The sequence below is a fragment of the Ipomoea triloba genome, chromosome 3, assembly GCF_003576645.1.
Source record: "Ipomoea triloba cultivar NCNSP0323 chromosome 3, ASM357664v1".
Classification (NCBI taxonomy): Eukaryota; Viridiplantae; Streptophyta; class Magnoliopsida; order Solanales; family Convolvulaceae; genus Ipomoea; species Ipomoea triloba.
This window is the reverse complement of record NC_044918.1, coordinates 9408510-9436337: the sequence shown is the minus strand read 5'-3', so window position 1 is coordinate 9436337 and position 27828 is coordinate 9408510. Positions and strand designations below refer to the sequence as shown.

At 37.1% G+C, this 27828-nt stretch overlaps 1 protein-coding gene, 1 long non-coding RNA gene, 1 other non-coding gene and 1 pseudogene across 5 annotated transcripts; 2 read left to right on the top strand and 2 right to left on the bottom strand.

Annotated features, from left to right (window-relative positions):
* The first annotated feature begins 511 nt into the window (after positions 1-511).
* On the top strand, positions 512-4670 carry LOC116012363 (annotated as a pseudogene).
* Positions 4671-6382: 1712 nt separating this feature from the next.
* Positions 6383-9240, bottom strand: LOC116014121 (F-box/kelch-repeat protein SKIP6-like). Its single transcript, XM_031254123.1, is given in 3 exon segments — positions 6383-6834; positions 8071-8496; positions 8499-9240. Coding segments are annotated over 2 exon segments (1077 nt in total). The 5' UTR covers positions 9190-9240; the 3' UTR covers positions 6383-6834; positions 8071-8110.
* Positions 9241-9336: 96 nt separating this feature from the next.
* TRNAL-AAG lies at positions 9337-9417 on the top strand. The gene has a single exon. It is a non-coding gene; the product is annotated as a tRNA-Leu (tRNA).
* A 7038-nt stretch (positions 9418-16455) lies between these two features.
* On the bottom strand, positions 16456-27822 carry LOC116012697. 3 transcript variants are annotated; one of them, XR_004097172.1, is made up of 5 exons: positions 27653-27822; positions 25787-26487; positions 25564-25688; positions 17910-18064; positions 17019-17433 (listed from the first exon to the last, which is right to left on the bottom strand). It is a non-coding gene; the product is annotated as an uncharacterized LOC116012697 (long non-coding RNA). The 3 variants fall into 3 exon arrangements; XR_004097171.1 differs by lacking the exon at positions 17019-17433 and adding an exon at positions 16456-16737 and having other exon boundaries at positions 25787-27822; XR_004097170.1 differs by having other exon boundaries at positions 25787-27822.
* Between the last annotated feature and the right edge of the window lie 6 nt (positions 27823-27828).

Below are 27828 nucleotides of genomic sequence, written 5' to 3'. Positions count from 1 at the left end.
ATCCTTCACTTACACATCCAAACTTAAAATAATACTCTGTTTTCTGCCTAGATATTCACACTGAATTATTTGTTTTGTTTCTGATCTGTTAGTTTAGATGGAAGTATTAATTTGTGGGTTTTCTTTATTTTGGTATCTTATTTATTTATTTTTCTTTTGGGTTATTCATTATTGAGTGTGTTGGGTTATTAGTGGAACCTATACTTAATGGGATCTATAAATTAATTTATTTATAAGTATTTATCTTATTATTACTTGTATTTAGAACCGTCAAAACGGGCTTTGCCCGCCGGGCCGGCTCGCCCCGCCCCCTACTTAGGTAGGGGGTGGGTTTTGAAAATAGAAGCCCACCCTACCTAAGCCCGCGGGCTTGGCGGGGCGGGCCTAGCGGGCCGCGGGCTACCCGCCAATTATTAAAAAAAAAAAGAAAAAAATATATTATGTTATATATTATTATTATTATTATTATATATATAAATATATAATAGTAATAAGAAATAACCCCAGTCTGCTAGTCATAAAGTTCACCACCAAAGCCGCTTCCTCCATTCTCCAGTCCTCTCCCTCTCCGCTCAAACTCCAGCCGCTACCGAACCTTCTCTTCGTCGATCGCCGGTCTCGCCTCCAAGTCTCCCACTCTCGCCTACCAGACGACAGAGGCAAAGGCAGACGCCAGGCACGCCACCCACCTCTCCACTCTCGCCGGTCTCGCCTCCAAGTCATCGGTCGCCGGTCAGCGAGCGCTCAGCGTCCGACGTGAACTAGCGAGTCAACGACCCCTCTCGGCTGCAGCGCCCAGCGTGAACCAGCACAATCAGTTTGTAGATCTGATTCTCTATATTCATTTTGTGGATCTGATTCTGAGCAATCAAATTTTGGGATGTAGGATGACATTTTGCCAATTTGGCTTCTTATTCACATCTAAATGAACTGTGTTTTCTGCAGATTCCAACATCAATACTAAACTAAATGTGAGTGGATTGTAGTTTTCCTTACACTTTATCCACCTGTATTTTTATCCATCATTTTGTAAAATAATTTTCAGAGATGGTTGTGTAGGAATATGTCTATCACTATAATGAACTTGGAGAGTTGTAGTTGAAGAAGGTTTGTAGGATGGTTGGGTGCGAAATCTATGTTAACCTGAATTTACTTTTATAGTTTTATGTTTTGCATTGTAAGATTAAGAAACAGTTTGTGTATTTTTTAAATCTTGCAGTGTAGATATTATTTTTATACTCTTAACAGTCTTAATATATAAGAATAAGGGAAAAAATTATTATAAAAAAAAATAGCGGGGGTCCGCCTAGCCTGTGGGCCAAAGGCGGGGCGGGCCAGCAAAACTTAAGCCCGCCAAGGAGCGGGCTTTTTTTAGCCCGCCCGTTTAGGCCCGCGGCCCGCCGGGCTTTGGCCCGCCCCGTGAGCCCGTATTGACAGCTCTACTTGTATTAAATGCCAACAAAATGATAAATGTGAAAATGATAAGTCTCGAGGGATTTCTGTGCAATGAATGAGGTGTTTAATTGGATTTCTGTATTTGCAGAGACAGTATAGTGACGAATTAAGGTTATTGATCAATTGAGAGGAGTTGGAGAAGCAGGATTTATGGAGGCAAAAATTGCAAGGAGTTTGCAACTCTCCCCATGGATTAGTTCAGAAAATAGACTGCCAAAGTCCAATGGCTCGCTGAGTTTTTCCAAGTGTCAGACCAAACATCAGAGAAGTCAGATGTTAATTTCCTGTCACTTTCCACCTATAAAAGCCAAGAGTTGGCACAGACCATGTTTGCTGACGGCTTCATGTTCTTCTTAGAATTCTCAAGGTAGTTCTCTCTGTACTATGATATAGCATTTTGTCTCCCAATTGTATACTCAGTATTTCTTAAAGCAATTACTTCATCACAGCACCGAGATCATTTGTACCAATTGTACAATGTTAACGGATTCTCTGTTGCTAGATTCACAAAAGCTGATTGCCTTCACTTTTAAGAGTTCCCTAGTAGCCCTGTTATTATTATCCTCATTGTATTAATGAAATAAACCAAAGTCTTTTATGGGTTTTATATTATGCTACCAGGTCCGAAACCCAACACTACCAGTTTTGAAGAATGAACTGGACATATTGAATGTACATGAAGACACACATAATTTATGTACAAATGCAAATAACTCAAATAGTGCTGGCATGCCTCAAAGAAATCCAAATGGAAAACTAACATCATACTTGCATGATCTCATTTCATGTTTTTATTTTTTATTTTATTTTTTTTAATGTATTCTAATTTTTCTTTGCAGCTTCTATTATGGAATCTGAAAACTCTCTACCATCCCTTGATGAAGTTCAAGTTTTGAAGGTAACCATTTTCTTGTTAGTATCTTGTTGTGTCTCAGACAAAAATACTGTAATCCATTTTGATTGCTATAGTTGTTCATAGCAGTTTATGGGCATCAACATTACAATTCTGAATATTTTAAAGGAAATTTTTTTACCTTGTTTTAAACAGCTTTACACATCATCTTACCCAGTTATTTCTGTTGCAGAGTAAGTCAGAAGAGATTGAACCGTACCTAAGCGGGCGATGCATATATCTTGTTGGTGAGCTTTGTTACCAGTATTTTCTATAAATAGCTCTTAAGGTCTAAATTTGATTCAACTTTCTAATATGCATATTAAATGTCAGGAATGATGGGCTCTGGCAAAACAACCGTTGGCAGAATTATTGCAGAGGCACTTGGCTATGCATTTTTTGACTGGTTAATCTCTATAGTCTTTTTTAATCTAGGTTATTATTGATATTTATTGTGACTTATATGTAAATCAGTGATAATAGGAAAATATGAACTTGGGTACACATGCTTTTGTGTTTAAACGAGACACAACTATCCTTACTATGTTGTTATCTAATGAATATGAATTATTTTACCTTGTGAATACTTCAGTGATACACTTATACACTTATAGAGCAAGCTGTTGGTGGAACAAGTGTTGCTGAAATCTTTAAGCTACACGGGGAGGGCTTCTTTAGAGATAATGAGGTAAGTAACTTAGTAACAGCAGAAATCTTTTCTCCTTGTATCTTCTTCATCATTCTTCTCTTGTATGTGGAAGTGTTGCATGCTTTGCTCTTTAGATATCTCCTAAACAATAGTGTAATCTAAACTTTCCCTGCACAATGGTGAAGGGATTGAAATTGTTGTGTACCACTCTCACTTCCTTGTACACAGTGGTGTGCAGTAGCCATGTGGCAAAATAAGGCTATCTGATGGAATAAAGTGTAGTGGAAGCTTGGACCATATAAATACAAGGGCACTTATAGACTTATAGTAGTGGGTGATTGTTTTCCACAAAATATATAGCTTAAAACTTAAATAAGGGTTGCCTTATTGGATGTACACAGATGATGAAACAAATGCTGCTCAATGTCAAATGGTTTAGTTCTTATCAGCTTATCTTTCTTATTCCTTATACTGAATAATTATGTCTTCTACTTGTGCATTTTAGACAGAGGTCTTGCGCAAGCTTTCTTTGATGCCTGAGGTTGTTGTTTCCACTGGTGGGGGTGTGGTTGTTCGACCCATTAACTGGTATAAGCATTTAAGCATCAAATACAAAGTCTTGCTTTTAGTATTTATATAATCAAATTCTTTGTCTGCCATGCCATTAGCTGGTGATGTTTTCTGGAATTCATGCAGGAGATATATGCACAAGGGCATTAGTGTCTGGTTAGATGTGCCTGTGGATGCCTTAGCTAGGAGAATTTCAGCAGTTGGAACTCATTCCCGGCCCCTATTACATAATGAATCTGGGGACATTTATGCCAAGGTTTACAACTTAACCCTAAAATTGCACATCTGGAAATGGCTCTAAATTTCTAATTTGATTATGAATGTTGAGAAAGATAGTAGAAATACTAATACTTGCTTTGTTGGGATGCTTTTTTTCTTTTTTACTCATATAGACTCTCAAACGTTTGTCGACACTTCTGGACGAAAGGGAGGATGCATATGCCAATGCCAAAGCTAGGGTTTGCCTAGAAAGTATGCAATCATTGTGTTCTGCTTTCTTTTTCCTCCAGTTCTTGGCCTCTTAATATTTTAGTTCCAATCATACTTTTTTTTTAATGTTCCAAAATGTCTTGAGAATAACGGTGTAAGCTTTTTTAGATATTGCTGCAAAAAGCGGTTGCATTGATGTTTGCACTATCACTCCTACGGAGATTGCCATTGAGGTCCGTCTCCTTGTCTCTCTCTCTTTTATTTCTATGTATATCCAATCTTTTCTTGCAATTTTCTGCATTTATCAGCGCACATGTGAATGTGATTTCTAGCATTTTTTACATGCTAAATCGATACATAGACAGCAATAAGTATTTGCACAGCTAACTTGGTCCCACTCACGTCCAGGCACTTGTACAAATTGGAAACTTGTTGAAGAAAGAAAGTAGAGAAGTGCATTGAGCTCCATCATATACATGCATTTTGGTCAATGCTCTTCAATCTGATAACGTTACTTCCAATTGGGTGGTAGCTCCTCTGCTTCTGGTTTTTTTTTTTTTTCAACCACATGTAATATGAATAGTTGTTTGCAAAGACTTCAAACGTACCTTCATCAAATGTTGTAGATTTGTGTAACATTTTGCTCAATAAGTTATGAGTGCCATACTGCCATGATGTTTGACTTGTTTGTGTTGAGTACAAGTTTTGTGAGCCTTAGCTTGTGACAATGGCAGAATTCTACACACCATTACCTAAATAAATTGCATTCTCTAGCAAGTCCACGAGTATAATTACAAGTGAACAAATTCAATATAGGTATGATCTCTTCACATTGTAATGCATCAGAGTTTTGCTGTCCAAATTGAAGAATAATGCTTTGTGGCGTTCCCTTCAAAACGTAACTTCCGATTTTATAGCCTATGACTGTTTGGCACACATAGCTGAAAGTTGATAAATTAAAAGTTAAGTAAATGAAATTAAAGTGTTGAAAAGGGTCAAATTAGCCTCCAAACATTACTTAAAAGTGCAATTAAGCCCTCCAACATTAAAAAAAAATCAATTAAACACTCAAACTTGTTAAAATAAATCATATTTATCGGTAACCAATAGGTTATCGGTTATTCACCGCTCAAAAAGCTCAATTTACGATCACCTTCGCCAGAAGGACCACCGCCGATCGTTCTCCACCGCTGAAAAGACTATTGCCGGCTGCTGTCGAACTTCTTCATGCTATCGGCACTCAACATCTGCCCGTCTTCTCCAACCGGAGAAGACGAACAGAGGTCGTCTTCTCCAGTGGAGAAGACGACAGTGTAGTCGTCTTCTCCGTGAGAAGACGAGCAAACTTTTGTTCGTAGTGGAGAAGATGAACAGAAGTTTACAGACGTCTTCTCCGTTTAAGACGACCGTCGCTACTGTCGATTGTTCTCCACCGCCCAAAAGACCATTGCACGATCGTCTTCTCCGTTAAAGACGAACATATACTATACGCGGATAGCATGGAGTTTGATAGCCGTCGAAAAATTAATGATTGGTTGTTTCGGGTGAACAACCCGTCATTTGGGTTTAAATTTATCAAAATGATAAGTTTGAGTGTCTAACTGAGGTTTTTTTTTTTTTTAAAATAAATGTTGGAGGACTTAATTGCACTTTTGGTTAATGTTTAAGGGCTTATTTGATCATTTCCCTTAAATTATTTGATAAGTATAAAAAGACAAAATGATAAACTAAGATATTAGGATTTTTGATATTCCTCTAGCATAATACCATGACTGATACTCTTGCTAAGCATGCGATCATAAAGAAATGTGATTGGATTGAGTTCAAGTGGCCGTCGAGTGATACCAAAAAGAGATGCGATTGGATTGAGTTCGAGAGGCTGTCGAGTGATGTCCTTGAGAACCTTGTGAAGAACATTCACAAGAGCTTAATTAGAACAGGAGAAACAAATCTAGTTTTTGGGATCACCTAAAAAAAAAACTAAGATATTGTGATTTTAATTAATGAAGGATAGTTTTCAAAAAAAAAAAAAATTAATGAAGGGGAGATGGTATCATTTTTATAAGATAAAAAGCTATTCAAAATAAGTTATCATTTTAAACTCTCCATATATTTTACCAAACAGATTTGTAGTTCAAAATAAGGTATAAGCTTTACCAAATAGACCCTATATAATCCATAAATCTATCATCTCATTTGTAGAAAAGATGTTGATGAGGCATAGACACACTTGATGCATGCTCCAAGCCTCCAAACACACAACAGATCAGCATACCATCAATGGCACTGTTCAATTTATATATCCACAACTTCAAATGATAAAAGTTTCCCTTCTTCCCTTTCATTCTTCACTATCTCCCATTGACACAAATATTAGATCCTAATAGTGGCTTGAAGGATATGAATTCCAATTAATGAAACAAAGACTAAAATACATTTCAACAGTTTATCATATAGATAGTGGGGAATGTTATCTCCTGATAACTCTTGTACAATCAAAATAGAAACAGATATGAAAAGAGTTTAGGTGTCATAAAAAAATTATTGACAGAATAGGCCTCGCTACCTGCCCGCATTAACATAACTAAAGAAAGGTATCACCATACTGCTTCATTTAAGAAGGGAAGGGAGCAAAAGCCTTGAACCTTTTGCCTTTTGAGGGGAGGGGAGGCAGGTGATATACCATTCTCCTCGAGGGCACGCACTTGCACTCGCACTGCTGAAGAAATATCCTTGCACAGACATCTTTCACAATTTGAATAATTTTACCATCTGCGCAAGGTACAAGCTTCACACCCCATGACTCTGCATGGTGTCTTACAGATGCAATTGATTGATTCTGCAAATATTGGCAGATGCATCAGAAGCCATTTACCAAAAAACATGACAACACACCCATTCCTTGATAATGGTATAAAAATCCCAGAACAAACAAAATAGAAATTGTTTGTAACCACCAATTGAAGAAAAAAAAAAGGGAAAAAATTTCAGTTTGTTCTGATAAACGAATAGTGTGTCCAGTTTAGTATGCATTTGTATGCCAAGAATTTTAATTCTTTTTTTTTTTTTTGGGTTAGAATGTTTGACCATGGGTAATATTTCCCAACCTCACTCAAAATGGTACATTATCCTCTAAAGTTGGAATTCGAAATTCACAAATCTTGCTTATATTGATACACCATGATTGGATTTTCCATATCCTGGATTCTGTAAATGTCTCTCCCGCCCAACTGCCGGTCATTTTTCTGCTCAATCTTCCTAGTACAGTCATCCATGCAACCAACAATCCCGAAAACTGTTATCTTGGACTCTCCAATTCAACGAATATATGAATAGCATATATACCATCTTCAGATAGTGTTAACTTCACCACTTCAGCCATGGTGTATGAGAAAGCTTGCTCCTAAACCATACCGGAAGAGAATCAAATTCTAGATACCAAAGGCAATTCTTTTACATGGCCACACTGCACCCTGTATGGAAACAGAAAGTAGTACCGAACTACTCTAGATTCCAAATATTTGATCAACCCAAGTTAACTCATGAATAAGCTAAGCCAAATCAATCCTCAAATAGTTTAGTTTTTCACCAAGCTCAGTCAAAGACTAAGCAGCAGCAGCCCAGCATCTCAGTCCTTGATTCTAATCGATTGAACTAAAAGAAGCTATAAAACAACACTTTCATGACCATCATATCAAGAAGAAGATAAAACCTGAGGCTATGAAGCATTGTAATTATTGCCAGAGCACATAGCCATCATGGACTCTCCAATTCAACGAATATATGAATAGCATATATATACCATCTTCAGATAGTGTTAACTAAATTAGATGGACAGTATTAGTAATGCCACATAATATACATAATCATGAGATATGATAGATCACAGCTTGAATTTTCAGCAGCTAAGCTAAATATAAAGAACTCAAAGCTTTCAGTAATACCAAAAAGAAAATACTTATACAACTTCTGCTAAGCTAACACAAAATGAAATTACGGGAACACAAAATGAGATTACGGGTATAAGTAATAAACACTTGAACAAAGCTTGAAAGAACGCAATAACATTACTTACCATACAGCATGGGTGAAGTGGTGAAGTAGAGATGACAATATCAAATGTCAACAGCCATACAATGCACGATGGAGGCACCATTTGGAACAACATGAATTGCGTCGGACCATATAAGGGTCCCACTTAAATCCCCATTTTCATCCTTCCTAACCTCAATCTCTGCACACATTATCTGAACCTCCTTACTGCTACCCTTGCCTTCCCACACCACACACAATCTCTCATCAAAGTTCACCATCGTTGCACCACACAAGAACCTTGGCAACCTATTCTCCACTCCCTTGAGCTCCTTCCACACATCTTGTTTCACATCATATCCCCTAATTTTGCCCAAATAATCATAACAATACAGCACCCCACCCACCACCGCGGCCCGCCCCCTCCACCCCAAATCTAACCGCTTTGGGACAGTCCCCCAGTGCCCAGCCCCACATCGTACACCACCCCGCCCCTATCCGCCATTGCATACACTCTACCATCCATTACTGTGCTGGCATGCATCCATTTGTCCCGGACCTCAATCTGGCTAGGCAAAGCTGACCACGACCCGGAAACCGGGTCAAAAACCTCAGCCCAGTTCATGGATCGAACCCAGTTATCAACAACGCAGCCACCCATGACGTAAATCCTCCCACCCACCACTCCGGCAGCGGCGAACTCCCTGCTAATCTTCATTCTTGGCCCCACTTCCCAACAATTAAACCAGCAATCGAAAACCCAGACGTGGTTGGAAGGAATATCGTTGATAGATCCACCGAGTACGTAGATTTTATGACCCAAAACCGCATAAGCGGCGCCGATGGGCCTTGAAGGGATGGGCGGGAGAAGAACAGGGTTTGTGGTATTGGAGGAGGAATTGGGGCGGGGGAGGAAAGTGAACCAGTGGGAAGCGGAGTTGATGCGGAGGTTGAGGTAGAGGAAGGTCTGGGTGGTGCGGAGATGGGATCGAGTGGCGAAGAGCGCAGGTGAACGCGTAGTGAACCTCCATGACTTGCAGACTAGAGAGAGGATGGGGTGGTATATACGAGGGACCCGAGCCAGGCACTGTATAGCGACGTCGTTTGGGAGGCCGGGGATCAGCTGCGACGACGGTAAATCCATCCTGCTCCGCTCACCCATCGATTCGCCGGCGAGGAAGCTTAGCAACGGGAAGACGAGCGAGCGGTCTAAATTCTTAATGCTTCTTAGGTTGTGTTTGTCAAACACCCTAATGATTCATGCTTTATTAAAGGTAAAATAGAATTCCATAAAATAAATTAACAACAAGTTGAGATGGCCGAGTTGGTCTAAGGCGCCAGATTAAGGTTCTGGTCCGAAAGGGCGTGGGTTCAAATCCCACTCTCAACAGTATTATTATTTTCAGCCCTTCAGTATGATTTAAATCCTTTCCCCCCTACAACTAATCTTAATACAATTTTCACCCCTTATTTCTAAAAATATGTAATCTATTTTTGCACTGAAATTAATCTTTAATATAATTTTTACCCCTTTTTGGTTCTTCAATTATACTCGTGGTACAAACTTAGTCTATGAATTATGTGTGACCATGACCATGCGATCCGTCGAGTTATCATGAATCATCCAGCAACGGGCAGAGCTCGCGTCGACCTTTAACCCCTAAGTTATGCACGAAGTGATAATTCTAATCCCTCATGGATTATTTTTACTACCAATTAGTCACTTAATAAAGAAACTGATTTGGTCATTCAAGTACTAAAATTGTCATCACATATAACTCTAGGACTAAGTCTGTACCACAGATATAACTAAGAACAAAAAAATATAATTTTTTCGTTAATAAATATTAATACTAGCTTATTATTTATGAAAATAATTAAATATACATATATTCAAATTATTATATTAGTAATTAAATAAATTTATTTGTTAAATTATCTACATAAAATCAACTAACCTTGTACGGTATTTTCTGATTACGGAAATGGTATCCTCTTCAAATGGCCGATTAAGAGCTGTAAAGTCTAAAAAATCTTTGACGAATCCGATTTCAGGTAATTCTTGATTGAGCTATGCAATCTGTACGTGTGGCCGGTGTGGGTATAATCACAAATATACATACATACAGTCTGGGTGGGTAATTGAAAATTACTGCAGAAATGTGATGAATGCCACCATTGATGTCCCAGAAGTAGGAGAAATCAACTTCTTCTGCACTCTTCTAGATCATCTTGAGTCTTGACGAAAACTGGAGAATGAAGCAGATTAATGCCATTATTCATATCAGCTTCACCACGACTCTTTCAGATTGACTTCGCTCGTGTAGATCCGTCCGAGATAAGTGACTTCTTTATAGATCTTCCTTATGTTATATATAAATTGTAATTTTATTAATAATATGTATTTTTATCTATCCAGGTTCGAATTTTATGTTAGTATTTAAAATTTGATTTATATCTAAAAAAAAATAAAATCGTAATTTACTTCCTGTATTTTTTTTAATGAAGGTTTAGGTATAGTTGGAAAATTTTCATACCGAAAATATGAGTTGATCCAAGTAGAAGATGATCTTTTTCGTTACAGGTACATAATTTTTTTTTTATTTCCTCAGTGTACGTATCTATGTAGATGTATATTAGAAATTCAAAATATAAAAATAAAACAATATAAAAGTTATTTAATAATATTCATTAAAAACATAATCTAATTGGCAAATTATGCTATGGACATGGGTCCACCTTGCAATGTGGACCAAAATTCATGTCCACCTTGAACTCCTTTAGCACATCCTCCCGGGCCGACTTCAGCTCTTCAGTTAGCCTCCCAAAGCTCTCCTGCGCCTCATCAAGACTGGCGCTCAACTTAGCCATATCAGCCTTAGAATTCTTCAATTCCTTAGAATGAGCTGCCTTCGCGAATTTCAGAAGCTCGAAATCTTTGGCTAGGCCCTTAATGGCGTTACTAAAGCCAGCATGAAAAAGCTATGCCTGAGAAAATGATAAAGTATAAATAGACCCAAGAAACGATAAAAGAGAAGTATGAGAAGGATTACCTGAAAGCTGTGGTAAGGAACTAATTGGAAGAGAGAGGTCGGGCTGGCGCCCTCTAGAGATTGCAGGTCGGGAGTAGTGATCATCTGCTCCAAGCGGCGGAAAATGAAGGTTTTGGCCGCAGCAGAACCATCTTCGGGGATGGCGTCAGAGGGACACCTCATCCTCTTGGCAGTGGTTGGGAAGGATGAGTCGAAAGCTCCCTTAGAGCCCGACGTTCGTTAGCGCGATAGGGAGCGACGGCCAGAGCAATAGCAGTGGGGCTGGCCCCGATGATCACACCGGCCGAAGGGAGACGTGCAGCAAGGGTCGGATCAGAGGGGACTACATCAGCAGCCTTACCTTTCCCCTTTTCGGCGGCGGTAGCTTTGCCCTTGTGGCTGGCTCGGAGGGCAGCGTGGTGTGCTTCCATATGAGCAGTTGAGACCTCGGAATCTAAAGAAGAGATTTCAACAACACCTTCCAGTTCTTCATCTTCGTCGTCCGAAGAGTCGTTCTCGTCCTCACCTCTAGCGGAAGAACGGAGAGTCTTCCGACTAATAAGCTCGTCGCAGTCGCTATCGGTTGGAAAAGAAATAGATAAAGCGTTAGTAAGTTTACAAGGAACCGAGATGAGAAAGAATGGATATAAGAGCTCAACCTAAAAACTTTAGGTCGGACCATGTATCGACCGGGACAAGCTGGCCCTTCATCGCCACTACGACGGTTTCTAAGGGCGAGCTCGCCACCAAGTCGGGCTTTCCATCCAAGCGATAAAAGCTCGGATGCCAACTGAGAGGGAAAGAGAAAGCGTCCTGAGGGTCAGAAGGTTTGACAAAAAAGAAGTTAGCAATGGATGCATCAAAAAAAGGTTTAAGAAAATGTCATATGTGTGATGTTTACTTAGAAAATGACAACCGACATGATAGTAGGAACTGTACATTTAGAAGGGAATTAACATATGAAGAGGATTGGCCATTTTCATATTTTGTAAGGCCAAACAGTATGAATTACAACATTTTAAAAAGATGATTGAATATTTTACTGTTAGGTTTAAATGTTTGCACTATTAGGCTTAAATATGTGCACTATACGAGTAAAAATCATGCACTACAAGTTATTATGAAAAAAATGTGAGTTCTATGCAATTTCATTTGATATAGCCATAAGAATGTGCACTTGTAAGTATAAAATTGTGCTCTCTATGGCACAAAAATGTACACTATAAGAATAAAACTAACCTAAAACATGGTTAATACCTTGAACTCTAAGGATAAACTATGTGAACTGTTAGGTTTAAATGTTTGCACTATTAAGCTTAAATATGTGCACTATACGAGTAAAAATCATGCACTACAAGTGACGTTGAAGCATCTAGCAGCCAGGATTCGTTTTGGTGCAATCCAGACAATATTGCTGCTATGGACGAAGCCATTTTGAGGAGGGAAGAGTACTTGAGAAAGGTGGGTGATATGCCAAGCTTTAGTCTTGGTCTAACACCACCACTTGGTGTAGAAGCAACTTGTGATAATGTGGTTAATATATCTAGTCAATACCAGGACGTTAGAGCAACATTCCCTCAAGCGGTTAGTCCAAGCAGTGAACATCAAGAAGAAGAACAAAGGGAACTTTGTGAGAAAGGTGTTGCGTTGGAGGAGAGAGGTGGTGGGGTTGAGATGGTTTGTGAGAAAGATGTTGTGGTGGAGGAGAGAGTTGATGGAGTTTAGATGGTTAGTGAGAAAGATGTTGTGGTGGATGAGAGAGGTTGTGGAGGTGGTGAAAGAGAAGAAAGGGTAGATGTTCAGGTAGGGGAAGGGTCTTTGTTGAATAAGGGCAAATGAATCATGCTGGATGACGATGGCAAGGCACCTGAGATCCAAACAATTGAGAACCAAGATACTAATATGTTAGAAGGAGAAAGAAGGAGCCGTAAGATTACTATTTCATTGAGATCTCCTTATATGGTTCGGCAGATAAATGTAGCTCAATTCTTGACAGCTACTGAGAAGGTGTATCAAGAATGGATTATGTAGAATCTAAATGCTGACAAGTAAGATGTGTTGATAAGTTTTTATGTTTGTTAACATTACATTATTTCGATACACTGGCTATATATCATAATCTAGTCTTATGAATGTAGTGCATAATTTTTACTCTGTGTAGTGCACATTTTTGTGCCTAGTAGTGCATATTTTCATACCTAATAGTGCATGTTGTTCAATTTTTAAGTTCACTTTAGTAACCATCTTTTGAAAATGTTTATATATCTAACATGTTTAATTTTAGAAATGGAGTGAAGAGTATGTTTTCAAATTTGGAGCAACAATGTTGATGAGGCTGGAGTTGTTGTCATTGAAGGACCATGCATATGTTACTGCATCTGTGATAGATGTATGGTTAATCATATTGAATGACCTAGAAAGATTTAGAGATCCAAATTCTCCTTCTAGGTTTTTTGTTACAACATATCCATGTGTAAGTCAATAAAACAAAATAGGTTATTAAGTGAAGAGTATTTATGCAGCTATTAATAATATTTGAATAATGCAGTCCTACATTGTGGTGGACCCCCAAGGGGATGATGAGGTCAGGTTAGAGAGTTTTAAAGGAAGGCTTCATCGAGCTTCAGCGCGTCGCACACATTAAACTCCCTGTCCTTGATTTGGTAATGTATAGGTCTAGCTTATGGTATATAAGTTATCTAAACATATATTAATATATTGATTCGATTGTCCAAATGCATATGTTTTTCCTGTGATTGCTTCGGAGCATTCATATGTGATATGATTCAATATCAAAAATCAAAGAATTGATATTATTGATAATTCATCAAAGGCTGTGTCAACTGATCAGAAATATGGAAAAGTGCCTTCTGATTTGGTGAGTATTTAAAAACATTTTATGTAGTAAAAAAGTTTTTTTTTTGGATTAAATATGATTTGCTAACCTAACCATTATGTGGCAGAAAAATATGGTCATGAACTACTTGAAGAGTGAGAGTTTGGAGGCAAAATCTGATCGTTTCAAATAACAAGGATTAAAATGACATGGAGAGATAACGAAAACAAGGAGGATTGTGGTGCATATGTGATGCGGCACATGGAAACCTTCATGGGGACTCTAGCCTAAGATTGGGATTGTGGACTTGAGATGGGCAATCGAAGCCAGCTAGAACGGCTTTGTGTCAAATACACTAATGCGATACTGTCTGCCCAAATCAATGAACTTCGGAATGAAAACAAGGACAAAGCAATAAAGTTCTTCAAGAAGGAATGAGTTGTTGACAATTGCTGTTTGTTTCATGTGACTGTTGAGATATTTGGTGATCGATGTTCGTGTGACTGTTGAAAAATGGTGTTTTTGTTGTATAGGTGTTTGACATATTTGTGGACCAATGTTTATGTTAATTGTTTTGATACATTGTCTATATTAGAATATAGTTCTATGAAGGTAGTGCATAATTTTAGCTCGTGTAATGCACATTTTTATGCCTAGTAGTGCACATGTTCTTACCTAACAGTGCACGCTATTAAGTCTTTAAGTTCACTTCTAACCATGTTTTAGGTTAGTTTTATGCTTATAGTGCACATTTTTGTGCCATAGAAAGCACAATTTTGTGCCTACAAGTGCACATTCTTTTGGCTATATCAAATGAAATTGCATAGAATTCACTTTTTTTTTTTCATAATAACTTGTAGTGCATGATTTTTATTCGTATAGTGCGATTATTTAAGCCTCTTAGTGCAAATATTTAAACCTAACAATTCACATAGTTCATCCTTAAAGTTCTATGTATTAACCATCGTTTAGGTTAGTTTTATGCTTATAGTGCACATTTTTCTGCCATACAGAGCACATTTTTGTGCCTACAAGTGTATATTCTTGTGGCTATATCAAATGAAATTGCATAGAACTCACATTTTTTTTTCATAATAACTTGTAGTGCATGATTTTTACTCGTATTGTGCACATATTTAAGCCTAATAGTGCAAATATTTAAACCTAACAGTTCACATAGTTCATCCTTATAGTTCAAGGTATTAACCATGGTTTAAGTTAATTTTATGCTTATAATGCACATTTTTTTGCCATACAGAGCACATTTTTGTGCCTACAAGTGCACAATCTTATGGCTATATCAAATGAAATTACATAGAACTCATATTTTTTTCATAATAACTTATAGTGCATAATTTTTACTCTTATAGTGCACATATTTTAGCCTAATAGTGCAAACATTTAAACCTAACAGTTCACATAGTTCATCCTTAGAGTTCAAGGTATTAACCATGTTTTAGGTTAGTTTTATTCTTATAGTGCACAGTTTTGTGCCATAGAGAGCACAATTTTGTACTTACCAGTGCACATTCTTATGGCTATATCAAATGAAATTGCATAGAACTCACATTTTTTTCTCGTAATAACTTGTAGTGCATGCTTTTTACTCGTATAGTGCAAATATTTAAGCCTAATAGTGCAAATATTTAAACCTAATAGTAAAATATTCAATCATCTTTTTAAAATGTTGTAATTCATACTATTTGGCCTTACAAAATATGAAAATGGTCAATCCTCTTCATATGTTAATTCCTTTCTAAGTGGACATTGCTACCAATTTGGTCAATAGAGTTTATTACCGAAATAGTCCATCGACTATTGCGAAATTACCAATTTGGTCCTTGACAATTTTTCGTACCCAATTAAGGCCCTTGACTTTGAAAATTTTAACCAATTTGGTCCTCCGTTTATTTTGTCGTTAAACATCCATTAAAATCGGGATCAAATTGATAATTTTGCTATAGTCAAGTGACCATTTCAGTGAAAATTAATTACCAATTTGGTCCCTTGACTATAGTAAAATTACCAAATTGGTCCCAATTTAACGGATGTTTAACGACAAAATAAACGGAGGACCAAATTGGTTAAAATTTTCAAAGTCGAAGGACTTAATTGGGCACAAAAAATTATCAAGGACCAAATTGGTAATTTCGCAATAGTCGATGGACCATTTCGGTAATAAATTCTATTCAATATTATAACACAATTTTTGAATCTATATAACAAAATTATGAATATAGAATTCAAAAATTGTGAATATTGAGTAATGTAATTTTGTATATTGAGATCTAAAATTATTAATATAGATTTTTAAAATTATGAACATAGAATTTTAAAATTGTGAACATGAACCTGGATCCACGTTGCAAGGTGGACCCGGGACCATAACATAATTTGCGGTGGTGAACCTCCATGACTTGCAGACTAGAGAGCTGATGGGGTGGTATATCCAAGGGCCCTGAGCCAGGCATTGCATAGAGACGATGTTTGGGAAGCCGGGGATCAACTGTGACGAGGGGTCCTTTCTACAGTGGGGGTGGGGATTTGGGATCCAAAAATGTAACACTTTGGGGTGGAATACAAAGGTCTAACAGACATCCCTTAGTGCTTTTTCTTCATTTTTTAACATAATACCGGCAGAATAAGGTCAAAATACATATAAAATACATGTAACCCTAATATAAATAAAACAAAAACCTAACTTCTTTCCCACTTTCAACTTTATTCTATTTCTTCTCTCATCTTCTTCCTTCTCTCTATTTATTCTTCCTTGTTCTTTTTCCTTCTTGTGGTCCCTCACTCCCTTGTACAGTTGTACCCGGTGTCAGAAGGCGAATTCAGGCTGTGGACGGCGGCAATTGAAATATAGATACATTATTTGCTAGTCTTATAGTTGAAATATGTATTAATAGTGTAGTGTGTATATTGTATTTTTTTTTAAGTATTAAGTGTTATATATTGCTATATCAATTGATTTTATTATTTTTACAACATTTTCCTATATTTAGAATAACAGTCTCTCATATTTTAAATGCCAACTATGCACTATTAGGCTATGACAAAATATAGGGAAAAAATCTAGGAAGAATATAACTTATCATTAACAGATTCGTGAAAATCTTAGCTAACATCTCTGATATATTTATACTTAAAATTTAATAAAACTAATAGTTAGTATTATAAGATAACAACAATACTTATAATCTTTAATCTGTACATCGCATGGCTTAATTGTGAAGCAACCTTTTACTCACAGTATATAAAAACATTAATATCATGACTTATGAAGCACAGTTTATTTGCATCTATGCAGGGTGAAGCCAAGGTGACATTCTAATTGACAATAAAAGGATGAGTAATCTAGAGGAAGAGGAAGGCCAGAGGGAGGCCCTTCCTCCCGGTAGAAGCTCCAAAAATCCAAGCTTTCTTCATCCAAGATCAAGAAGAAGAAGAAGAAGAAGGCCAGGAGAAAGGCTCAAAGGTGGAGCCGCAGCTTTTTCTATTCCACACATACAATATTTGTCCATCCTTATCTTTTCTGCAGGGAGCACAGAAAATTTTGTATGTGATGTTTGGAAATGCATGCTACTCTCTATTTTATTTCTGTTTGAATATTTTATATGCTTGATTGGTCCATGTAGAGCATTATAGATTTGAAAAGTGGCCTATGATTTCATTATAAAGTTCTTATTCTCAGTTTCTCACACTTTTTCTTGGACCATACTTGGGGATTTAAGGTTGTTTTTCTTTCATTACTTCTCTCCTTTGCCTTTCATCTCTCTTTTTCCACAACTAACAAATGCTGGCTAAGTCAGTTTTCAGGCAATCACTTCTCTTTCAAACCCAAATTACTACATCAGCTGCAACACACCCTATATATCATATCATAATTTGGGGCAGCCACTCCTAATATACCCAATTCAAGATGAAATGGAATATATATATATATATATATATATATATATAGAGAGAGAGAGAGAGAGAGAGAAGAGAATTGAGGGTAAGATTACAGACCAAAGAAGCAGCCGAGAAGGCACCTTCACTCCCACATTTTCAAAGGCATCTGCAACTCGATTGCCGCCTTCATAAATATGCTGCATTTTGCGCTGCACCTAGACCAAGAGTTGCAAGGGAGAATCATGTAAACCACACTCAGAGTTGCATATCACCTGATGCACAACATTTTGATACAGTCAGTTCAACGTAATAAAAGGACTGCTAAATGTTCTGCATAATTCTTAGTGAACCATTGCAGATTATTCACATAAGCATAAAAACAAGACACAAAAAACTCTTACATTTTGCACAATTCTTGGTCGGTTAGTCCTCTCTCCCAGATTATTTACAAAATCTAGTCCTATCACTTACGTCCTAGATTATTTACATATGCATAAAGACAATTCCCGGAGATACCTCTGTTTCCACCATTAATGGGGTTGCCTTTGAAGCCCCATACCATTAATCTTGGACGTGGCACATATTAAACTTTTGGCATTATTTAGGCAGATAAGAGAAGCACCAATCCATGTACAAATGTCGATACTATATGATAACATAGTCAAAACTATACACCTTTTTACTCACAACCTTATAGAGCATCCCTCAAGATCGAGAAAAAGACGACAATGAACCATGTCAGACAGTAGATTTTCCAAGTAATATGCATTTCTAGAATCTCAAAGGGTGATTATGCTAATGAAGATATATTATATGCAACTTTGACCCAATTTTATTTGTCCCATAAAACATAAAATGGCAAAATGTAAGTCTTAAATGCTTTTCCTCGTCATTAAAAAGAAACGTTTGACTCTCTTTGTCGTTAGGTATTGAAAAGCAAACTTTTATGATGCACATAATACGCCTAGAAATGAGACGACCAATACAGACAGAGATGGCCAAGTACATCAACTAAACAGAGACTGTGAGAAAGGAATTATCAAAGGCGTCATATTTGGAAACTCAGCCGCAATAAAACATTGTGTTATTACATTTTCACCCAAATAATAGAAACTAGAATTGATAAGAAAATTCATTTATGTAAAATTTCTAATTGTCTTTGCCTTCTTTAGTAATGAATTAATTAAATGCCATAAAAAGGTAAGAAAAATTACCATATGTGATTTTTTTTTTATCATTGAAGAATTAATTAAAATCCATAAAAAGGTGGTGTGGCCCACTCACAAATCCTTTGAAGTTCATTGCCAGAAAGTGTAAGAGCATCATATATATTCACTATACATCAGACTAACCTAGCCTCACTCAAACTGTAGAATACACATCTCAGTCATTTAAACAGTTGTGGAACTGGATAGCGCGGAAAATGTGGTAGTATCTATATAGAACACCCTTTGATGCTGTGATAAATTGGTAATATTTATTTATTTTAATGGCAGAGATGGGTGCTAGAAAAGGAAGATAATACTATGGTGTATATTATTATTAATAGACAAAAGGCCTAAAAAAAAAAGTGCAGTCATGCATGCATTTCACTAAATTTGAGTAAGAGGTTAAAGAAAGGATTTGATGGAAATTGAAAGCATATAGGAAAAATTGATAGATAAGGATTTGAATGAAATACAAGCAGGGCACAATAAGAAAGATAAAACTTTGGATTTTTGGAATGAAACTAAAGTGGTATTTGGTCGGGTACGTTTATACCCTATATTGGATTTGATTCCAATTACCATGTTTGTTTGCCTACTTTTGCTACCCTACTATCGGATTCAAATCCTTTCGTAATCATAAAAAGCAATCCTCTTCCTTTCCCCTACTTTAGAACATTGGAATACAAAATGATGAAGGAAAAAAGTCAAAAGGTCATCCTCCATGTATCCAACATGAAATTTTAATACATATAAATATTTTATTTTGATTCCACCATGCTTGTTAGTATACTTTTAATAATAATAAAAATCATTCCTCTTTTCCTCCTTACTATCGGATTTGATTCCAATGTAATACTCATTGGAAGGTGTAATACTCATTTGGTTCTTTTTTATTTACTCTTTGCAAAGTTTAGTAAAAACGTTTTACTTGTAATCTATTCAGATCATGCCATAAGCATTAACTATTGAGGCAAACAGGCAGAGACCAAACCTAAAAGACAAAACCTATCCTTTTCCCCCCAAACATAATGCCTTTCAAATTTGACTCACCATGACCAAATATAAGACTTTGGAGGAAATTAATATAATTTCCATTTGATATACTGGCCCATATAAATGTGTGTAGACTTGCTTTAGGCAGAATACACTAAACGGCACTGCTATCAATTACTGCTGCACACAAGAACTGTTAACCTACTCAGTTGTTTTCAGATTCATCTTAGGTTTTCGGGATTACTATTTTTTTGTCTTTGGATTATTTCAGATAGGCTCATACATTCTTCGGGGTTGAAAGAAAAGTTCTTGAGTTGAAGAGTTCTTCAGAACTTGAAAATCATCACCATCGAATCCAATGGGCAGAGAAGGGCCGTGTTATCATTGCCGCATTACGTGTGAGTACTTTTTGTAACATCTTTACTCCCGCCACCCTCAAAAGAAAAATTGAATTTCTATTTTGCCCTTCCATTTTAGGATTTGGAGTGAAATACTGATGGAATGACCTTAGTATCCATGTATCTGAAAATGAAAATTTGCATGAGAGAATAGTACCCAATACCTCATTTTCTTAATTTCTTTCTATTTCTCAAATAGAAAATGACAATTTTTTTTAATGATGAGTTGCAAAATTATACTATAATTTCTTTTACCTGTCTAGCTTTAGAGGGAAAATCTATGTGGGTGTCTGAATAAGCTTCACTTTGCATCAAACAAACATACTACTCAAGGGAAGACAACACAACAAGTATCCCCCTAGGAATTTCTTCTGAGCCTTCAGTCCTTTTGGTAGATATGTCTATGTGATTCAACAAGTACCTAAAGAGTTAGTGTTATCAAGATCTATATACTCTCACTGTCCCATTAAAGTTGACCAACTTATGTTTTTAATCCATCCCAAATTCCTTCACCTACCTCTAATCCTCATAATTGCAAATTACTCTGAAATGACATTTTACATTATTCATAGCAAATACTATATTGATTCCATTACGATGAAATAATAAATTGAATGTATTCTCCATGAGGAAAGTTGAACAATGATCTAAATCATAGAATTAAGGTTTGTTGGGTGAAGTGGATGAGTGTCATAGGCTTTTTATGTGGCTCTGAAGTTGAATGGAAAGTTGTGCAACAGAGCAATTAGTGTTTATGTTAATTGCATTGAATGCTGACTGTCAAAGAAGCAAAATGTTCATAATGTGATCTTTATGGAAATGAGAATACTAAGATGGATCTATGGAGTGTTAATAACTAAAATGGGGAGAAAAGCTTAAGTGTGGGCAGTAGCTAAAAGACTTATATTTCTGTGTTCTCTGATTTCTGTCTCTACATTAGCTAGCTGATACATCTTTATATATACATGAGAGAAGACAAGCTTCCTCAAATTCTGCACTATTTTTATGCTGCCTAACTACACTTTTCTGCTGCCTAACTTTGCTGCTGCCAAAGTCTAACTTTGCTGTTGCACTTTTCTGCTAACATTGCTGCTGGCCTGCTGCCCAAGTCTAATTTTGCTGCTGCACTTTTCTGCTAACTTTACTGCTGCCTATAACACTAATATACTACACAAAACTACTGCACACTACTACTTTACTGACATCCCCCCTCAAATTGATGCGGGTAAGTCTATCAGCATCAATTTGCTATTGAGAAACTTGTGTCTTTGGCGTATTAAATCTTTTGTAAAGACATCAGCTACTTGTAGATCAGTAGTAAGATGAGGTAGAGTGATAACACCTCGAATAAACGCCTCCTCGTCACCAAACATGTCAATGTCTTTCTAGTTTACCACGAAGCCTACTATCATTCGGTCACCAAGATTGTCAACACGACCACGAAGCCTACTATCATTCGGCCACCAAGATTGTTAACACGACCACGAAGCCTACTATCATTCGGCCACCAAGATTGTCCACGAAGCCTACTATCATTCGGCTACCAAGATTGTCAACACGACCTCGAAGCCTACTATCATTCGGCCACCAAGGTTGTCAACTCGACTACGAAGCCTACTATCATTCGGCTACCAAGATTGTCAACACGACCTCGAAGCCTACTATCATTCGGCTACCAAGATTGTCAACTCGACCACGAAGCCTACTATCATTCGGCCAAAACTTTATGCTATTTTTCTTCTCCGATGACGGATTGCCATTTTCGCCATCCCAATTAAACACCACAACGCACCTCTCACTTACTCCATAGCATGACTCTAAATATGAGACGGATCCCATGACTCAAACAACACAAACTAAACTTAAGACCAAATTAAAACAATCCCACAAATTAAACCAAACAAAACAATCTACTGCCCCTCCCTTTTTTTTTTTTTTTATACATTAACTAAAAAAAACACAAAACCCAAAACATGCTGCCCAACAAACCTACTGCAAATAGTTCCTCCCTCCTTATAACACTTCCAACATCAAAAACACCTATTACTTCCTCATCTACAACCATAGCAGCCGGAAAGCCACTACTGCATCTGCTGCCGGGAGCTCTGCTGCCAGGAGCGTTCTGCTGCGCAGGAAATGAAAGAGAGAGATGAAGCATCGGAGAGGAGGTCGCCGGAGAAGAGGATTCCAAGGTCACTGGAAATGACCCAGCTGCACCACTGCTCGACAAGCTGGTTCGTCACTGCTGATCCAGGTTTGCTGGTTCGCCGTAGAAGAACAGGGAGAGAAAGAGAGACGAAGCTTCTAAAGCTGATGAAGACTCGCCCAAGTGACACCATCAGGAAATGGGCTCATCAAAACGAGACGAACGAGACAAATTTCTGCCAGAAATGGCCTCACGCACCGGCGAGCGGTCGCCGGAGCTCCGGCCGACGGTGGCGCGTGGCGGCGCGTGGAGGCTCCGTTCGCTGCGAAACTTCTGCCGGTTGCTCGCCTCTTTGTTCCGATCAATGCCCAGTAGGCTCTGATACCATGTTAATAACTAAAATGGGGAGAAAAGCTTAAGTGTGGGCAGTAGCTAAAAGACTTATATTTCTGTGTTCTCTGATTTCTGTCTCTACATTAGCTAGCTGATACATCTTTATATATACATGAGAGAAGACAAGCTTCCTCAAATTCTGCACTATTTTTATGCTGCCTAACTACACTTTTCTGCTGCCTAACTTTGTTGCTGCCAAAGTCTAACTTTGCTGTTGCACTTTTCTGCTAACATTGCTGCTGGCCTGCTGCCCAAGTCTAATTTTGCTGCTGCACTTTTCTGCTAACTTTACTGCTGCCTATAACACTAATATACTACACAACACTACTGCACACTACTACTTTACTGACATGGAGGATTTACTTGGGGTGACATACAAAAATGAGATGCAAATACAAACATTTCAACTAATTTAGTGTCAAAGAGTAGAGCGACTTAGACTAATAGACTCTATTCTGTCTTTAAAGATACACTAAGCATAAGAAATGTATTGTATTCAATTGGAGCTAGAAATGGAAATTGCACCCATAACAAACATATACTCAGATGGGTATAGGTACGGGGACTAATTAAGGGGATGGCGGCCATTATTGAGAATTTTTAGGCACCTTTACAGAATACCTAGTTATTATATCCACATATTCACACTCTTGATGCTACCTAGTTCACAAAATTATAATATAGTACTATATACATTTATATAATAATTATGATTTTTATATTAGATTATATTTTAATTTTTATAGCATCTATAGTATAAGAATTATAATATGAGATATTAAAAAAGAATGGATATGAGGTCTTTAAAGATTGCTTGATATTTATAAGTCATTAGTTTTCTAGTAGTTTGTAAAAGAAGATTGCTTGAGAAAACACTAAGGTAAAGTCCTTTCTTTGCTGGTCATTTCTTCATTACCGACCAAAGATTTAAAACAATTGGTTACTGTCACACCAAGGCAATCTCTGGCCAAGCTTAGCTCTCAGCCACTGCCATCATTGGTGGGGGCACAAGGCAGAGATGCATTAAATGATGGAGAGGTTCAAGCCAGCCACAGTAGTATAGCTATTTAAAAAGGCATTTTTGAGGCGCGCCTCCGAGTGAGGCGTAGCAGGTAGGTACTGAGCGTACGCCTCTTTGGCTGAATTAGAGGCGTACGCCTCATACGCGCCTCAAGGCTTTCTAAGGCGTTTTTTTGAGGCGAACCAGTGTTAACCCAAAAGAAATTTGGATAAGTTAGGCCTAATTTATCTAGAAACCTGACTTGCACTCTTGCGGCTAGCAACTTCGACTTGCGACTGGGGACGAGACTCGACTCTTGCGACCTCCAGCGTCCGGTGAACTCCCAGGTAAAATTTCTTCTTCTTCTTCTTCTTTCTTTTCTTTTCTTTTTTTCTTTTCGTATACTACTGCCTATTGTTTGTTGTCTCTGTGTGTGTGTATATATATATAATATGGGTGTACTGCCTGCTGTTTCATATAGTACTGCTGGCAGTGTGGGTGTGTGACGCCTTTTTTTTAAAAAAATTTAAAATGTTGTTATGCTGGTAGTGTGATTAGTGGTTTTTTTTAATATTATTTTGTTTTGCTTATTATTTATTTGTAGGTTAATTGATGAAGATGAAGAATAATGGGAAGGTATTGATCATGATGGTAGAAATGAGGATAATGAGGCTAATCAGGCTACAGACTATAATCATTCTTCTATTATATTTTTTTTATAAAAATTGAGGCTTACGCCTCAACATAAAAAATGCCTCAAGGCACACCTCTGCCTTTTAAAACATACTATAGCAGACCTGAAGTATGATTGTTATCCTTGGATTTGATATTTATTAAGATCTAAGTCTTTCTATTTCCAAAAACCACTTTCATTTAAATCAAGAAGGAAGAGGCTGATTGCTAATGAGACTAGACTTAGAGGTAGATTTTGATCCAAGTCATGTGATCTATAGCTACAAGCAAATGAACTACTTGTTCACTGTTGGAATGATAATTCTTATTCAAAGCATGTTTATGGGGTGGGTAAAGGGGAAGGTAACAGGGGATATAGAGGTTTAGATGATATTGGAAGGGGTATGCTAAATTTTAACTGTCTAAGTAGGAAGATGGATATGGAAATAAGGTCAGCGGAGGGTTTGAGGATGTGGACTATACTCCCGGCCCATACTATGACAGGCCACATTGCCATCTCTTATTGGAGGAAGGTTTAGCTAGCTTGAATTCTTTTTTTCCAGTGAAAATTACTACCACAACATTCTTTGCATGCCTTCTCTTGTTCTCCAAATTAATATATGCAATAATTCATGTTTCACTGATTGTCTGATTTTATATAAAAAGGTTTGTTTCACAATTGACAACCTCCCTAAATCTAGACATTTTTCCTTCTGTTTTTTCTATTATCGTCATATTATATAAGTTAATTATTGTTTGATCAATAGTTCATAATCAGTATCAATTGTCAAAACTCAAAATCCATGACATGAAACAGATACTCCACGTTGGAGAGCAGGACCAGAAGAAAAGCCAGTTCTGTGCAATGCATGTGGATCAAGATGGAGGTTAAGGGGAAATCTCAATGATTATGTTCCAAAACATGGAATTAGAGATGCAAATGGTAATATTCACAAATTACCTTCCAAGAAGCATGCTGTCAAAATCATCTCTCAACAAAAGTTGAGAGCAGGAAAAATGCCTAAAGAGGGGGAATTTAGCATTTCAAGCTCGGAATCTTCAGTAACATCTCCAGTGAATTGCATGCTAACACAAGGAACAGAAGGTACATTAATATTTTTTTTTAAATAAAATAAAAGAGATAGAGAATACGAGCAACATAAATGTAGTACTTGAATACTTACCGCCAAAACAGCATATCAAAGGAATGAATGCTGTTGTTCTCAAGTCGTAGACAAAATTGAAGCGAGTCCATGAAGCATATATGGATTGCATTTCTCTTATATAGGATAAACTTCTCTTTCCTAATTTGCATTAAGGGCAAGTCCCTGAATATCTAAAGGAAATATGACTATAAAAGTAAAATCAGAATTTAAGAAAATATACACAAATATTTCAGCTTCTTATTGCTTTTCACAATCATCTTTATCCAAATTGAATGCATAGGATGGGTTTAATAAGGGATAGTTTCTAAGATATGCACAGACTAGTCTCAATTAGCAACAATGGATCAATCTTTAAATATCTATTATTGAATGACAATTTTAATATTAACAATCATAGCATGCATCAGTTTTCCATTAGTTTCTCCAGTTTCCATCTTAGGAAGAGATATTAAAACATGTTCTTTCATTTGCCTTACCATGTATATAATATCAAAACTTTAACAAAACCAATAAAAAAGTGATTTGCTATGCTTGTTAGTGTTATTTCAAGTTTATGCCTCAGTTTGCAATTATTGAAAAATCCAACTGAATATTTACTACCAATCCATACTCAGTCCACCATAAAAAGAAAGAAGTTGATTAACACTTTATTCCTTTATACATGCTGATTTTTGCAGTTTGCCTCTCCGGAGAAGCAGCCCAATGGCCTGTCTGGTATCCTAAAAATGTTACCAGAAGGAAAAGATCAAATCTCCAAAAACAACCTTCATCATTAATCGATACTCTCTATTTGCAACTTTATCACATTCAACAAGATTTGGAGGATGAAAACAAATCTGAAGAAGAAGATATTCTAGTATATAATAAGTGGCAGTATATTCCAGATAGTGATATTGGTCTTGGAAATATGCTGCACAAGCCACCAACTGCTCCTTGAAAGTCTCTTATAGCTTGTAATATATTTCATGCTCAACAGGGATTCTGATTATTAGGAAATAGTATCAATGTGTCCTCTGACATGTATGTGTGCATGTTAAGTTACTTTTATGAATAACTTAGGGGGCTTTGAGGGGCCATTCAAGTAAATTCTATTATTCTAGACTCAGAATATTGTGCAATTCTACATTATCAAAGCTGTTTTAATTTCTTGTTATATAGACTTTCAGGAAAAAAGTAATATACTAAAGTATGCCATGTCACTATTAAATCAACGATATGCACAAATGTTGCACGAATGTTGTATGAGAAAGCTTGCTCCTAAACCATACCAAAAGAGAATCAAATTCTAGATACCAAAGGCAATTCTTTTACATGGCCAGACTGCACCCTGTATGGAAACAGAAAGTAGTACCGAACTACTCTAGATTCCAAATATTTGATCAACCCAAGTTAACTCCTGAATAAGCTAAGCCAAATGAATCCTCAAATAGTTTTTCACCAAGCTCAGTCAAAGACTAAGCAGCATCTCAATCCTTGATTCTAATCCATTGAACTAAAAGAAGCTACAAAACAGCACTTTCATGACCATCATATCAAGAAGAGGATAAAACCTGAGGCTATGAAGCATTCTAATTATTGCCAGAGCACATAACCTTGCTAAACCAGCTCCAAAGGATTCCTTTTTGAATATGCAATTAGCATTCTAAAAATATCCTCATATTTCAATTTCAGTGAATAAACTTGAGTTCTTAGAGATCGCTAAAGCATAAATTATAGGATTTTCAACAGAAGTCAGATTAATCGCGTGTTAAACCTCACTCGCCCTGCTCTATTTCTTTGCCTTGACGCTACAGTGACTGAAGAACACAATATTTGAAGTATGATTCATGTGTCAAGCAAGAAATCAGTAAATTCTTTCACAAATAATACATTGGAGAAGCATACTAGAGAGAGGATGGGGTGGTATATACGAGGGACCCGAGCCAGGCACTGCATAGCGACGTCGTTTGGGATGCCGGGGATCAGCTGCGACCAGGCTACATCCATGCTGCTCCGCTCAACAATCTCTTCGCCGGCGAGGAAGCTTAGCACCATCGGTCTAAATTCTGAAGGCTTCTTAG